Source organism: Meriones unguiculatus (genome assembly GCF_030254825.1).
Source record: "Meriones unguiculatus strain TT.TT164.6M chromosome X unlocalized genomic scaffold, Bangor_MerUng_6.1 ChrX_unordered_Scaffold_30, whole genome shotgun sequence".
Classification (NCBI taxonomy): domain Eukaryota; kingdom Metazoa; phylum Chordata; class Mammalia; order Rodentia; family Muridae; genus Meriones; species Meriones unguiculatus.
Window position 1 is genome coordinate 3,375,001 of NW_026843706.1, and position 15,585 is coordinate 3,390,585.

General features: G+C 37.0%; 1 protein-coding gene across 1 annotated transcript in view; it reads left to right on the forward strand.

Annotated features, from left to right (window-relative positions):
- The window catches only part of Pola1 (DNA polymerase alpha 1, catalytic subunit), a 299,642-nt gene that overhangs the window by 236,325 nt on the left and 47,732 nt on the right, over nucleotides 1-15,585 (forward strand). Inside the window, exon 36 of the mRNA XM_060376744.1 lies at nucleotides 396-489. Coding sequence (XP_060232727.1) covers nucleotides 396-489 — 94 coding nt within the window. The remainder of the gene's footprint in view (nucleotides 1-395; nucleotides 490-15,585) is intronic.

A 15,585-nucleotide genomic window follows, 5' to 3' on the forward strand; every position in this document is an offset into this window, starting at 1 on the left:
TGTTAAACAGTTTCCAGAAATTGTTTAACTTCCTGCTAGCGTGGACAGGTCCCAGTTCGGAAGCATAGTACCACTTTTCCCAATTAACAGTACAAATTGTCACGGGTGCATAGGAATTTGCAATTTGACAAAATCAGTTTTTTGACAGCAGGGGTAATCAGTCTGAAGCTTTGCAAGTAGTAATCTGTGATCGAAGTGGCAGGATTTATTCTGAATTGTGAAAGGTACTTGCGTTATATGAGAGGGACAAACCATTAGTATGACCTCTCCGTATTCACCCCCTTTCTTTACAAAATGTTGCTTGATGTGGAAGTTAAAATTAGAGAATACACTCTGCTGAGTGTGATCTCCACCCCCCCCATAGTAGTATTCATTTATTTTCTCTTATATTGCAGTATTCTGACAAGTCCCTGTACACCCAGCTGTGCTTTTACCGGTACATTTTTGATGTGGACTGTGCACTGGAGAAACTTACTGAACACGAGAAAGGTACGTTAAAATACTGTAATTACCTTTGAGTTTAAAGTAGAAATTTGCATCATAAAAGCCAGACCTACTGTGTCAGGCTGTTCACACAGCATCATATTGCTGTCTCAGAAGCAGGCTGTAGGGGCCTATGTGAACACAGGGATCCCCTGCATGAGGGGCGGTGGCATAGGAATCCCCAGCTTTAGCCCCCACAGCCTGTCTCACATTGTTCTCTATTAAAGCAAGCTTCTGGGGGGAGGGACGGTACAAAAAAGACTCTTTAAATGCTATATTTTGAAAATGCTATTTTCTATAGAGTTTAGTAATTGTAATAAAGTAAGCATAGGCAATGTGATCATTGGGCCTACAAAAACTAGATATTAGCACAAAAAAATAGACCTGGAGTGTGTCTCCGCTGTTCACTAAAAGCCTAGGTTCATTTTGAAAGAGAGGAGTGGGGTGGAGTTCTTTTATTGACTCCATCCTAAGAGAATGTATAGGTGTCTCAACCCATATGATCAGATGCTGCCTGGAGCCCTCTGCACCTGGCATTTCCTTATACAAGACTTGCAGGCACTGTGGGACTTAATGGGTTTGGGGAAAGCTTTGTTACATAACTTAAAGTATTTGAAAATGTCATGACAAGTGCATGTATTTTCTCCTACCTGAAAATCACATTGACAACTTTTCTATTACCTGTAAAAAATAAAAAAGGCAAATTTACACATTTTTCTTATTAGTTACCTACAGAGTGTTTATGTTGTTTGTCGGTGAATATCAATTCAAGGCTTTGTTGGTCGGTAGTAAGGCTGGAGGCAACCTCAACAGCATATAAAACCCTATAAATATGGCTGGATTTATTCACATAAGAATTCCCATGCTGGCCTTGATTTGGTGTCAATGTTTTCAACTCTACTTATAAGTGACTTCACCTTTTCTATCTGCAAGAAACTATAGAAATTATTTCTTTCCTTCATTTCCTTAGTTCATCTGTCCCTAGAAAGAAAACATTTTTACAACTAAAATTCCTTCTGCCCATTAATAAATAGGCTTGATAACATTCATTAGTGGCTACTGTCTAGCCTGTAGTTTTCCTTTTTGCCCCCAAATACTTTCCCTGTAGGGTACTTATGAATGGAGAAAATGGAGTTCTGATTCTCTGATGAATGCACTTGTTTCTCTTAGAATTGTTAAACTCTTTCTGGGTTAGCATATGAGCACCTGCTTTCTCATAACCTCTTTGTGCATCTAGCCTAGGTAATTCATTTGATGTTTTTACACCTAAAGGATACAAAATTCTCTTGAACACAGCTTTTAAATTCTTTTGTGAGAAGCTGAGTTGATCATATATGATCAGCAGTTTAAGAAAGTCCTGTCATTACTGGAGACAGAGAAGAAGAATGTAGAAAGTCACTGGAGTCTCCAGTATTTTGGAGAACGTCAAGAGTACACATGGCTTTGCCAGAAACAGGAGGGAACAGAGTAGCCACTTGGAAGCTTCCTGCTCAGTAATAGCAAAAAAGTAGTATCAAGAGGTATACACTCAAAGTTCACTATGGGCTGTGTGTGTGTATAAAATATTTCTTAAGACAGGGGCTTACTGTAGCTCATACTGGCATTCTGGCCTAGAATGTACTTTTGTAGACTGAAATTTAGAGCAGTCCTCCTCTTGCCTTAAGCTTCCTGAGTTCTGGGATTACAGATTTGAGTTATCATGCCCGTCTTAGAAGCTATACCTTTTAAAAAGTTTCATCACATAGCATTCACCTTGAAAACCTCTTTCTAGGCTGTAGATTTGGTTAAGAATACTTGCTGCTTTTGCAAAGAACCCAGGTTCAATTCCCAGTGCCCACATGACACAACCATCTGTAACTGTAGTTCTGGGGTATCCAGCATCCTCTCCTGGCCTCCATGTATACTGCACACACATGTAGTGCATATGTGCATGTGCTTGTGTGTGTGTGTGTGTGTGTGTGTGTGCGCGCACACACACATGTATACATACCCAGAAAAAAAATTCAGCTTGCCATGATGGTTCATACCTTTAATCTCAGCACCCTGGAGGCAGAGGCAGGCAGATCTCTGTGAGTTCAAGTTCAGCCCAGTCTACAAAGCAGGTTCCAGGACAGCCAGGGTTACATAATAGAGAGGCCATCTCTCAAAACAAAAAGAAAACCTCTGTCCAAAGTATCTTGAATAGATCAGGTGAATTGTTTCCAAATAAAAGAGAATTTAAACAAGTTGTAGTCTATGAGGAAAATGGGAAATAAGAATGCTTTTTATGCTAGGGAGAACAATAAGAAGGAGAAATTCTCTAAATTCATAATAACATATGTAATATTCACTTCTTTATGGTTTGAAATGAAATTCTCTTTTAAGTTGCTCTTCAGGGGATAAAAATTGTAGGAACCAGAGGGCAAATCTATTTATGCAATTTGGACCAAGGGCAGAACACCAGTAGAAATTATCATCAGAATTCCATGAAAAATGACAGTGTAACACAGGTCCATCACAGACAATGAAATGTAAGCACCCTCTGTCAACAAGTGCCCCCGTGTGAGAGTGTGAAGTGTTTGATGTAGACTCGACTTTCCTTGCAGGTCCTAGCAACTTTTCCTTCGCTAAGATTGTCTTACCCTTTCCCTCATAAAGCCTATATTTTAAAGGCTATAACTGGGTGGTGGTTTTAATTTTTGTTTGAAACCCAGCAATTTGACTTGGGAAAACCGTACAAATTATTTGAAAGAGGTTTATGTATTTTTACAGTGAAAAGTAGCTGTCAAAGCTTTTTTTTTTTTTTTTTTTCTTGTACTTCACTTTCAAATGAAAGTTTACAGGCCATTAGTCCATAATGTGAATTAACCCCATTTGGTATTTTCCCCTTTCCTTTAAAATGTTTAAAGATTGTTACTCACTTTGGAGAAGTGTTTACTGCATGCTCGCAGTAACTACATAACATTATAAAAAGTCTTATTTCTGTAGGACATTGGCATTATTGTTGTAACTGCTCCAGAATGTGCACAGATGGCATAATGGAGCCAAAGGAGGTTTTAGAAGAACACTGTGGCAATATGTGAAGTAAAAATCCATTTCCAGGATGGCAGCATAAAATGTTCATATTTGACTGCCTGGTCCCATGGTGCCTTGGCCTGACTGGGAATAAGTGAGCATTTTGGGGAAACCTGAAATCAATTCACATCTTTCCCTGGGTACTTGAATTGTCTTCTTTTAAATGCAGGAAAGAAAAGGGTCTCTTTTCTCAACAGAACCATTTTTTGTTTATGCAGAAATAGTAAACACAACATTATCTATAGATTCTATTATGTGTTGAGTGTGAACTCTTATGTCAATGAAAGCCGATGAGTAGCTGATACTCTCTGCCCTGGATGACCTTAGAGTCTGTTGGGGAAAGACAGATTCATCAGATGCTAAATATGATATTATTACTGCTAACCTGATCAACTTGCCTTAAGCAAAGAGAGGGAACACTAATTGCTCTTTCAGTTCAGGCTTTCGTCTATTTCTAGAAAGAAGTCTGTTATCTGGTACCTTTTTCTCTTCCTGGATGCTTAGCTATTCTTATGTCATCATTTCTTATATGGAATTTTAATTTACTGGGAGTGCAATAGCAAAACACCACCACACCACCGGCTGTGGTTTAAGCAATAGGAAAGTACTCCCCGACAGTTCTGGACGCTGGAAGGTCCAGAGGGTTGGTGTCTCCTGAGGCCTCTCCATGGCTTGCAGATGGTGGTATTTCTTTGTGTTTACTGTGTGAATATCCCCCCCCCCAAACACATTACATGTATTGTGGCAATATGAGACAGGGTTTTTCTGTGTAGCCCTGGCTGTCCTGGGATCCACACTGTAGACCAAGCAGGCCTTGAACTCAGAGATCTGCCCAACTCTGCTTCCTGAGTGCTGGGATTAAAGGCATGCACCACCATTAGAGCACTGCTGAAACTGAATTAAGACCAACTATGAGGTGCTGATTTTAATTTAATTATGTCTTTAGAGAGCCTGGTTCCAAATACAGTCATAATACTTAAGTATCAATTTAGGGAGACAGCATAACATGAAGTTTACTTGATAAGTTTGCATTTGTCAGAATAGCAGCCCTAAGAATTTTGGATCCTGTTTAAAGAAGGGAATTAAACTTATAACATAGATATCTAATAGATGGTGATTTAATTTCATGTGTGTAGCACCTGTTAGGAAGTCTGATTTCTCAATGGGAGGCCGCTTAGGCTGGTTAGACTATCTTCAGATCACATACCACCCCCATTTTAGTTTCTTTTTCACAAAGGACTGTGGGCAGCTTCCTGTTGCACCTGTAAAGATTGCTTTACTGTTGAGACCATGAGTTGAGTCATTTCTCTGAAAAAGTTGAATTTTTACTGTATTTCATTTGTTTATTATTTCATTTGCATCCGTTCCAGAGCACATGTGTGGTGGTTAGAGGACACCTTTCAGAAGTTGGTTCTCTTTCTGCCATGTGGGTTTTAGGAATTGAATACAGGTTGTTGTCAGTCTTGGGAGCAATTTATTTATCCAAGTAACTCATCTCACCAGCCCCAAAACTTGATTTTTTTTTTTTTACAGCTCTCGTTTTGTTTTCTGGGTTTTGTAATTGGATTTTGTACAAAGTTCTTTGATCATATATGTTCTTGGACCTTGAACCAGAGGATGCCTTACATTCACTTCTTTGAGTTTTAGTCTTACCTCTTCTTTTTTCTTTTATCAGGCCCCAAGCTTGCCTGCTTTCTTGTTTTATTTAGGTTTGGTTTTTCCTTAAAATTTTCAGCATTTTTTTTTTTTTTTTGTTATTGCTTTATTCCTTCAGTCTTTCCTTTATGCTTGCTGATATCTCTTACAGGCTTTCTTATTTCTTTACCTTTTTTTGAGACAAGGTTTCACAACATAGCCCAGGCTGGCCCCAAACTCATTGTACTATTTCTGCCTCTTCTTCCCACTTAATACAATTACAGGCCATACCAACAGTATTTGCCGTTTTTGTTAGTGCCACCCAGAGCTAGACTGCCCCTTTGTAAGGTACTTTTTTATTTCTCAGTATCTTTTCACAGGTGAAACGGGACCTCAAGACAGCCCTGGGAGGAAGGAGCATTGTATTGATGAACAAATTAAATTAAGGAAATGTTTCCATCCTTTACATTCCCCTGTGACCTTTTTGAGGAGTCTCGAGTGTTTTATTTTGCTTTCTCTTTCACTTAAGTTCATCAAGACAGAGGACTGCATCTTGTAGCTTAATCACTAAATGTTTGATTAAAGAATTCCTGGAGGAAAACAAGGTCACACAAGCAATTTCAAGGATCTGGGGCGAATTGTTCCTAGAATAGTTCTGTTTATTACTGGGGAGTGATTTTAAGAAAAGCAGAATAACTTGCTTTATTGCTTGCCTTGGCTCAGGTGTGCCATAAATTAAAGTTGTAAAACTTCCTTGATATTTGCGTGTTACTTATATAGATTGCAGTCATTGCAAATGATACTAAAGGCAAATGACCTGTGGCTGATACCAAGCTTGAACACAGAATGTCAGGTCTCTGAATTGGTAGGGCGAACTGACTGCTTCAGGGTCCTGTTCTGTGCTTGCTGTCAGCCGAGTAGTTTCCTCATAAAGTGAGCAGAGCTCACTTTACTCTTTGCAAATGGTCTCTGAAAAAGACAGTAGTTAGTTCTAAAACATGAAGGGAGTTGTGAAGGTACTGTCTTTTTGAAAACTAGAAGATAAGAGTTTTGCAGAAGAAATTATTTGCAATTTAGAGATTTCTAAGCATCTCAAGTCGGGTCCCTTTTCAGTGTTAAGGATTTCTATTTCTTGAGCTGCTAAAGTCAAAATGCAGGAGAGGTTTGTTATTGCTAGAAGTACTGAAATAAAAGTAGCAAAGAACCCCAGGAGTCTTCTCAGCCAGTTGACATCCTTAGAATTTACTTTGTTCAATTCTTTGGGGCATTAGAAACAAAGCTGTGTCACAGAGTGCAGAGTGCTTGTCTGGTCCATTTACTTTACTGTTAAGACCACGAGTTAAGTCAGGGTCTTAAAAACCTGAAAAAACTTGCTCTGAAAAAAACGTGAATTTTTACTGTATTTCATTTGTTTATTATTTCATTTGCATCCGTTCCAGAGCGCATATGTGGTGGTTAGAGGACACCTTGCAGAAGTTGGTTCTCTTTCTGCCGTGTGGGTTCTAGGAATTAAATACAGGTTGTTGTCAGTCTTGGGAGCAATGTATTTATCCAAGTAACTCGTCTCAACAGCCCCAAAACTTGCTTTTTTTTAAGCTCTCTTTTTGGTTTTCTAGGTTTTTAAATTGGATTTTGTACAAAGTTTTTTGATCATACTCATTTGCATCTCCCAACTCCTCCCCCAACTACCCCTCTTCCCAAGGGCCCAACTTTTGTGTCTTTTTTTAATGCCCATCAAGTCCAGTTTGTGCTAACCATATATTTGTGGATGTGTGGCCTTCCACTGGAATGTGGTCAACTTACCAGGAATATATTTTAAACTTAAAAAAAAAATCTCTCCAGGGTGCTATCAGTTGTCAACAAGTCTGAGCCTACTGGTGAGACTTGATGTCTACCTTCCCCCATGTTGGGATTTGGTTTGGCTGGAACTTGTACAGGTCCTGTCAATGCTATCATAATCACCATGAGTTCATATGTACAGCTACTCTATCTGGGAGATACTATTTACTTGTAGTCATTTATCGATCACCTCTGGCTTTTTTTTTCCAGAAATTTTATTTTTAATAATTAATGCCAGGTAAAGTATACCTGTAAAATACATAAAAAAGAAAATATAAGTGTTCCACTGTAGTTTCAAGGAAAGTTTTTGATAGGAGTTCATAACTTGTCAGGTCACAATATAATTACTTTTCCTTTGTGTTTAGGAAGTGATTGTAGATACATGTAAAGAATTTTGAAGCTTTTCTTTTGTTGTGACTAAACACCGTGACCTAAAGCAACTTGAGGAGGAAGGGGTTTAATGTCAGCTTTTCTTCTGGGTCACAATTCATCATTGAGAGAAGCTAGGGCAGGAACTCAAGGCAGGAACCTGGAACAGAAACCACAGAAGAATGCTGTTACTGGCTTGCTGGCTTATGCTTAGCAAGCCTTTTATGCATTCCAGGCCCACCTGCTTAGGAGTAGTGCTGCCCAAATCAATTATTAGTCAGGACAAACTATTGCAGATATGGCTACAGGCCATTCTCATAGAAGCAATTCTTCAGTTGAGATTTCCTCTTACCAAGTGACTCTAGGTTATATCAAATTGATGATAAAAATCTAACCAGTCCGCCAGGCTACCTAAGGAAGTTAACTACAACCTTGAAATCACAGGGAATAATCTTAGAGCAGCAAAATCAAAACAAAGAAAACACACACACATACTACAGCCCAAAACAACAAAATAGAGAAATGAATTGTTGCTGTCATTGGTAGATATTACATAATTTTACTCTTAAGTGTGTTTAGGAAATACTTTGTAATGTGAAAGTGGAAAGCAAGTTTGTAATGATTTGCAAGATGAGAAAATTAATAAACATTAAAATGTTTTTATAGTCATCTGGGTTGATTATAGGTCATTTTTATTTTCTTCTTTATACTTCTAAATTATTGACAATTTCATACATAACTAATGTATTTTGATCATATTTCTCTTCCCATTATCTCCTCTTGTTCCCTTCTTGCTATAAACTCTTTCTTTCCAACTGAGATCCCTTCAACTTCTGGATGGCTTCATGTGTGCATCACATTGAACTTAATTAGAGTTGTGTTACTGTAAATGAAATTGCTGTTGGGCCTTGTAATTATTGCATCCATATTATTTAACCCACTACCACAATCAAAATACACAGGCAACTATTAAAATTTCATAACTGCCTTATTTACCTTGGGCTGGGCAGATATTTCACCTATGTTGTCTCAATAATCTCCCAGCCCCCATCCAGTGCCATCCTCCTTAACCATCCTTATCTGGGCTGTCTTCCATCCATAATCTTATAATTACTTGATTGTATTCTTCATCTGGACCTTTCCACACCATTATTGGAGTCCTTCCTTCCAGTTCACGTGGTTTCTTCTCCATGCTAACCCACTTCAGTGTCCTCCTTTTTCTTCTCTTCACTAAGCCTGGGAACCTTAGACATGCCTACCCTATTCTGCCCCAGGTTTTAGGCCTTTTAATCAACCAACCAAGAATAATGTCTTAGGCAGGTTTTGTATCCCAGCAGTTACCAGATCTTGGGGGCCAGTAATTAGCATCAAAATACAAGCATCAGACCAACCCCCAACAGAGTTGTTTGCATCAGCATGGGCAGATTACCAATGGCTGTACTGCTGAAGAAAATGTCTATTTTTCTATCACATCCCCACCCCACAACCATTAAAACTGAGCCCCTCATCCATCCACAAGAGAAGTTGGCAGGCCTAATCTTGGATAGGTAACCACAGCCCTCAAATGCAAGCGCCTGGACATGACATGGATGTTTTTACTTTTATGTAATTTCAAAGTTATAAACAATAAGACAAATTCAGAACACTACAGTTTCATAAAGAATTTTACTCATTGTAAAATGTTATTGTAACATTGTTAGTCTAACAATTTGCAATTTGGAGTGAAAACAACATATAAATGAATGCAAACCATCTAGTTTTTCCTTGAATTTTTCCAAATGTGATCAGTATACTAGCAGTATTGGCATCACCTGGGGTCTTGTTAGAAATGCAAATTTATCAGGCCTCCCAGACCTGCTGTATCAGCATCTGCATTTTAACAAGCTCCACAGGTAGTTCCTAGGCATACTAAGGTTTGTAAAGCAGTGATCTAAGAAATTTCCCTGCAAATAATTAAAGTCTACTTCCATTTTGCTCATTCATTAAGACCATCCTTGTAGCTATAATCAAAAATGATAAATATGCCAATTCCAGGAGTCCTGCTCAAGTTTTAAAATGGACTTCCTACCATTGCTTGGTCTTTTGAAATATATTCTTTAATTAAGCTGCAAATGTAGCTGCTTGATGAAGGTTGGGGGAGTCAACAAAGGCGAAAAAAAAATGAGCCCTATCCAATTTGTTTCTTCGTAACTAGAAAGAACGAGGGTTCTGAAGTGAATTGGGACTTTCAAAATAGCTTTCAACCTCTTAGGATTATAAAAGAGAGAGCTGGAATGTAGATCTACACCCACTTCATATAAGGGCCACTTGATGTGTGCCCAGAGTGAAGTTTCGCCATCGATGTTCTGGACCTCATTAAAACACTGATTTAGCATATTTGTAAAGACTTCAAGTCGATTTTTTTAAATGAACCTTTTTTTTTTTTTTTCATTTGCTACTAAAAATGGTAGTTTGAAATTTACTTTTCTTCTGGCAGCTGATTTTTATGTTCTGTTTTCTGCTTACTACAACAATGACAAAACATGGAGCCCTTTACACTGCTTTGTTACACTGCGTACTGTCTGGTTTTTGTTTTGTTTTTAACTAACAGTGTAACAGAAGAGAGACTACATTTTCCAGGAAATTGTCACTTTAATTGCTTTGCCCTTAACTAAAAGTGTCTTGGTTCTGTACATTTTCTGTCGTCCTTTTTAGTATAACTAAGGTAGTACGTGAAAGTTGTCATACATTTGGGAAGTAAATTTCCAGATTCTAATTGTGTGTCTTTTCTTTAAGCCCATTTCTTTAAATATGCACTCAGCCTTTGCATTTTTATGTACTCATGGACCCAGAGGCATGCTATGATGACAGACATTTGACTTGTTTTCTATAGTTTTCTTATTACTGTCTTTTCAATGAGCAGTTTCTTTTCCCTTTTTATAGCAACAAGCACAGCAGCACAAACAAGGGTCCCAGTGTTGCAGTGTCTAGGTGATAAAACAGTGGTTGGTAGCCTTCATTTGCAAAACATACTGTGATTTTTTTTTTTTTTTTTTTTTTTTTTGGAGTGGTAAAAGTGAGAAGGACCTGTTCAGATTTTCCTTCTTGTACTTTCAGGATAAACACTTCTATCACCAATGAGAGAAAAAATATTAAACAGTTTTGAAGCAGTTAGATCATAACGTAAGCTAATCACTTTATTTTGAAGGAAAGTATTTTTAAACAGTTGAGCTGGTGAATTTACTTCTAAAATGTATTGTGCTTACGCAGTAGATGGTTTTATTTCCATGATGTTTTTTACTACATAATTATACATCTTAATTATGTAATTACTATCATAATTATTATGTAATTGCATGTACTTCCACTAATTACAAAATCAGGAAGTGTAATTATCTAGTAAAAACTTTATGAAATTTCATGCACTAAAAATTACTTAAAAGGCTATTCCAGTGGTCTAATGGAAGGTTTTTCATGCTTGGTCTTAGTCATGGTGTTAGGACTTGAACTCATGGGCCAGAACAAGGACAGTCACAAACAATAAAGTGAGTATTGTAGTATGGGTCCCTTTGACTTAATATTGAGGTGCACTCTCATTTCTTTATGATTTAGGAGTTGTGCTATAATACCTATGTTTAAGATAGAATCAATTCAGTGTAAGGAGAAATTTTTAATTGGGCATTAGAATTAATAATCAAGGCACTTAGATTATAGAACCATTAGGCCATCTATAACAAGAGTGTTTATTTAGCTACCTCTGCCTTTAAAAGAAATAATAGTAACTGACAGTATTCTGCTTCTTTAAGTTTAGAATTTTTTCCTGTTTATGTTTCTATTTTCTGAGGTTTAGGAAAACATATCAAAAGAGCATATCCTTTTCTGGCTACCTGATGTCAAGCAGCTTTTGAGACACGTAAACATAAATGCACAAACATGTAACATCAGACCCTAAATAAAGACAGAAGATTTAATTTAATAAAGCTATGATGTCTTTACCATTCAAAACGACATGCAAATTGCACAGTGAAACAATAGTCATGACAGCAAATTAGATATGACATCTAAATTACACTACAGAGAGGAATCCCAGAATTGTTTTGGTCTGTAGGAGTCTATTTTAGCCTAGGTTTACAACCCATCCTAGAGACTGCTTTATTGTCTAAGTGGGATAGTGTTGTAGAAGAGTAATTGGAGGTTGGTTGAATTAATTGCACATTAATTAGGAGGAAAAGGTTTATAATACTCATGGTAGAGAAGCGAGTAGATCCTTTAAGTAGCACGATAACATGCACTGTAAGTTTCAGAAATGCATATTAATCGCTGCTTGGCTTTTGGGTAAAAAATAGGTATAGGAATGAATATTAAGTGATGGGTATTTTGCAACCTACATAATCTATTGCTATCTAAATAAAGCATTTGAAACTTAGATATAGTTCCATGAATTTTCTTTCCCCAGATTAGTGCTTTTTCACTAATCGTGTATTGAGACAACCACTGAAAATCTATCACAGTTAATTCTTTTAGCAGTACAGTCTTAAATAGTAAAAGGTTCTTCTCTGTAGTCTTTAAGATAGGTGATATTCCAGTTTTCTCTTAGAGCTTTCTAAAGAAGACTTCTTAGTTTTATCAATTATTGACTTTATCACTCTTTGTTTGCTTGTTTTTGGGTTTTGGTTTCTCGGAGACATAATTTCTCTGTGTAACACTCCTAGCTGACTCTGTGACTTTTCATATCAGTTAAAATTTCTAATGGATATGACTTTTAATGAGCAACATGCTTGGAACAAATTAGAGGATTTATGGTCTTTCAGAAACATTTTGTGTTCTTAGCAGTGTTTGGGATTTATACAGGTTTAATCTGACTCTCATATTTGTCTCTAAGCAATAGAATTATTTTTAGATGCCATGTTCTTTCCTTCACTTATCTTGGAATATAATGTCTTAGTCATTTCTAATTTGTCTTCACTCTGTCTTGATAACATTTCTCCTCATCCTGTGTGTATGTTCCCTCTGTAAGACAGCATTGCTTCTCAAATAGACGCTTAATTTTTGCTTGTTTTATTGGATGGCATTTTCTTTACTTTACTTTTTTTTTATCAAGTACTTATGCAGACCAGAACAGCCTTTAGTCGTTTAAAAGCTAAGCATTTTTTTAGTTCTCATTGTAATATAGATTTTATTTCAAAACTGACATAATATTTATACTGACTTTGTTTAGTTTTGCTTTCCTTTCTTGCTTTTTCTACAAATTGACGTGTCTTCATTATTTTATATAATTCCTTAAATTTTTCATAATTATGGAATGGAATCAGCTAAAACTTTTGAAGACTAATAATGAATGGCCTTTTTATATTGCTATTTTCTCTGTAGCCCCCAAGCCCAGATCTGATGTCAACTTCGGCATTAGTTGGGCCCCATTTAGCTTTTCATTCTGTATTATATCTATATTCTATCCTTCATATACTGAAAAAAAGTCATCAATTGTCTCATCTTAAAATACTTCTTCCTGTGGTTGTTGTTCATGTATTCTGATTCACCTGCATTCTCTTACCTTACACCCAACAGTAATGGTAACAAGACAGGATTAATTGAATTAGTGCTGATTGCATTCTTACAGGTCCAAAGCCCTGGGAGCCTTAGTGCCTTCCTTTGGAACTAAGGCTAACCCAACTGTGTTCCGAAAATGATAGAGTCACTGCCTGATTTTAGACATTGATAATATACTTTTGTTTTAAGAAATGATAGTAAAACCAAACTCACAACTAAGATCACAAAGCCAGGTCTTTGTTGAAGTCTGTTTTTCTATTCTGTGTGCTCTGAACTTTGACCTAGTTCACTCAGTGAGAATGTCTTAATATCTGCCCTGTGTGGTTTATGAAAGACACACATATAATAAACAATACCTAGTTTCTGCTTCTAGAGGTTAAATCTACTTCTGACCACTTGCTTATTCATGCATTTTACTCTCTAAATGCTGGCTTTTTATAGGAGGTGGTGATGGTATTTACTTTACTTTGTGATGCTAGGGGCGGAACCCAGCCAGGGCCTTGGTGCATGCTAGGCAAGTTCTCCCCTTTGAGCTACCTCTGCAGCTCTTTGGCTTTACGGTTTATGAAGAACATTTACACCTGTTGGTATATGGGTAGTTGGCATTTTCTAGATGAGCAAAATACCTCAAAGAGACGAGATGGCCCTCTCCAGCTGCCAAGGCTTGAGGATCTAAAGTAGCAGACTCTTCATGCTTTGCCATAGCTTTCCTGCTCTTAATCTAGTAGGGAAACTTTAACCTGAGGCCAATGATTCTAATAGAAGAAAGTAATCCTGAAGTGTCTTAGTATCTAAACATATGTCTCAGGAGAGGTTTCCAGGTAGAGATGGAATCTGAATTGGGCCTCACAGAGTAGGTGAGGTTTTAATGAGCACAGATGTAGTTGTTTACTTTGAGACTAAGTTTTATCTGTTTTTCACTACTCATCTACCTCTTACAAAGCAAAGAACCTCCCTTGACAAATGCTTGATGATTTTAATGCATCTCTGAATTGGAAGTTTAACCTAAAAGTGCTTGTTAAAAGAGTTGATCTGTATGCAGCTTTAAGCCCAGGACTGCACACTGGAAGGACAATCTCTCTTCACTCCCCACTGTAACTATTGCTGGTACTTCGAAAGAAATTGATCCATCCTTCAGGATACATCCGTCAAAAGTATATCAAAATGTTTTTCTATCTTAAATAATTTAACTCAGAATATAATAATGTAAGTATTTTGACATGAAAATGTTACATACTGTGATATATCCACTTATCTTAAAACAGATGTCTTTAACTTTAAAAGAAAAGAAGTATGGTAAGACAAAACATCAAATAGGAATTAACAGGGATAGATGGTCACTTTTGATATATGCCTGTAACCTGCACACTATGCAAAGATGGCAAGTTCCAGGCTAGCCTGGACTACCTAAGGAGACACTGTCTCAAAAAAAGAAGAACCAGTAAAAGCAATGAATGACAGACTGTTCCACTTTGATTTAGATGCAATGTAAAATCCGATTATCATTATAACTATAGACTATAAAAATGTTTTAAATAAAGCATGACTGATGAAAATAGCATGTTGAAAATATAAGAAAAACCTGTTTCTGTTTTTTTTTTTTTAATCTGTTTCTTAAATCAGTATTTGGTGCTGGAATAATTTCTGTATCTTATTGGTATTTATATATTGTCTTGCCAAAAGAAGTCATTGCTGAAAAGTCAATGAAATTCAAGATAAAAGAGGGGGTCAAAGCCTGAGTCTATATTTATAAAATTGTTCTTGGGAGCACCATCTGGCCTCAGTTAGTGAGGGCTTTCAACAAATGTGCCACAGTACATTTATTAGTATGCTACAAAGAAATTTGTGAAATAATTAAGACTAAACTACACTTGTCAAAATAAATGAATGAAATACAACTTTGAATCATCTTTCTTCACTTATTGCTCATTTGCATAATTCACTAACTTACACAGGAATCTTTCAGTCATTGGTGTGAATTAGCAAGGTTTTGCCGTTTCTTCTTGTAAGGGCAGGCATTACGCTGTCATATAATTAGCTATTCCAGACATGGACTAACGGGAAATACTAAAGGGCACAGCACAATCTGAAAAGACAAGGCAGGGAACCTATACTAAAGGGCACAGCACTATCTGAAAAAGCAAGACAGGGAATCTAAAGACAAGAGACAATCAAAGACACCCAACAAATTCAAGCTGGTAGACTACAGGGAATTCTGAATGAAGCCTCTTAATTTATTTTGAGAATAAGAAATAAGTAGTATGAGAGAAATCTCAACAAGATTAGCTGACTAAGCCTACTTAAAAAAGTATCTCTATGGTGCATGGTGTGCCAGGTTAACCACTCCTGTTTGTTAATCAGCTCAACAGATAGCCTACAAAAAATTGTCATGGATATATAATGGCTTTCCATTGAGGTTTTAATTCTTTGATGAAGAACGTTTATACCAGTGAGATCTGTAGGTGCAAATTGCTTTCCTAATATGTGTGGGGTCATTCCTTTCACAGCCCACTTGCTCATCTCTTTTATAGAGGTTTTGTTATTTTTGTGCTGCTCCCAAAATGGAATTGTACCCCTAAACCCCATTACCACCACCAACACCAACACCACAACTTAACATCTAAAGCTCTTTACTCCAGCTTTGTGAAACTTATGTTTTGATCTTTCGGAATAAAACAA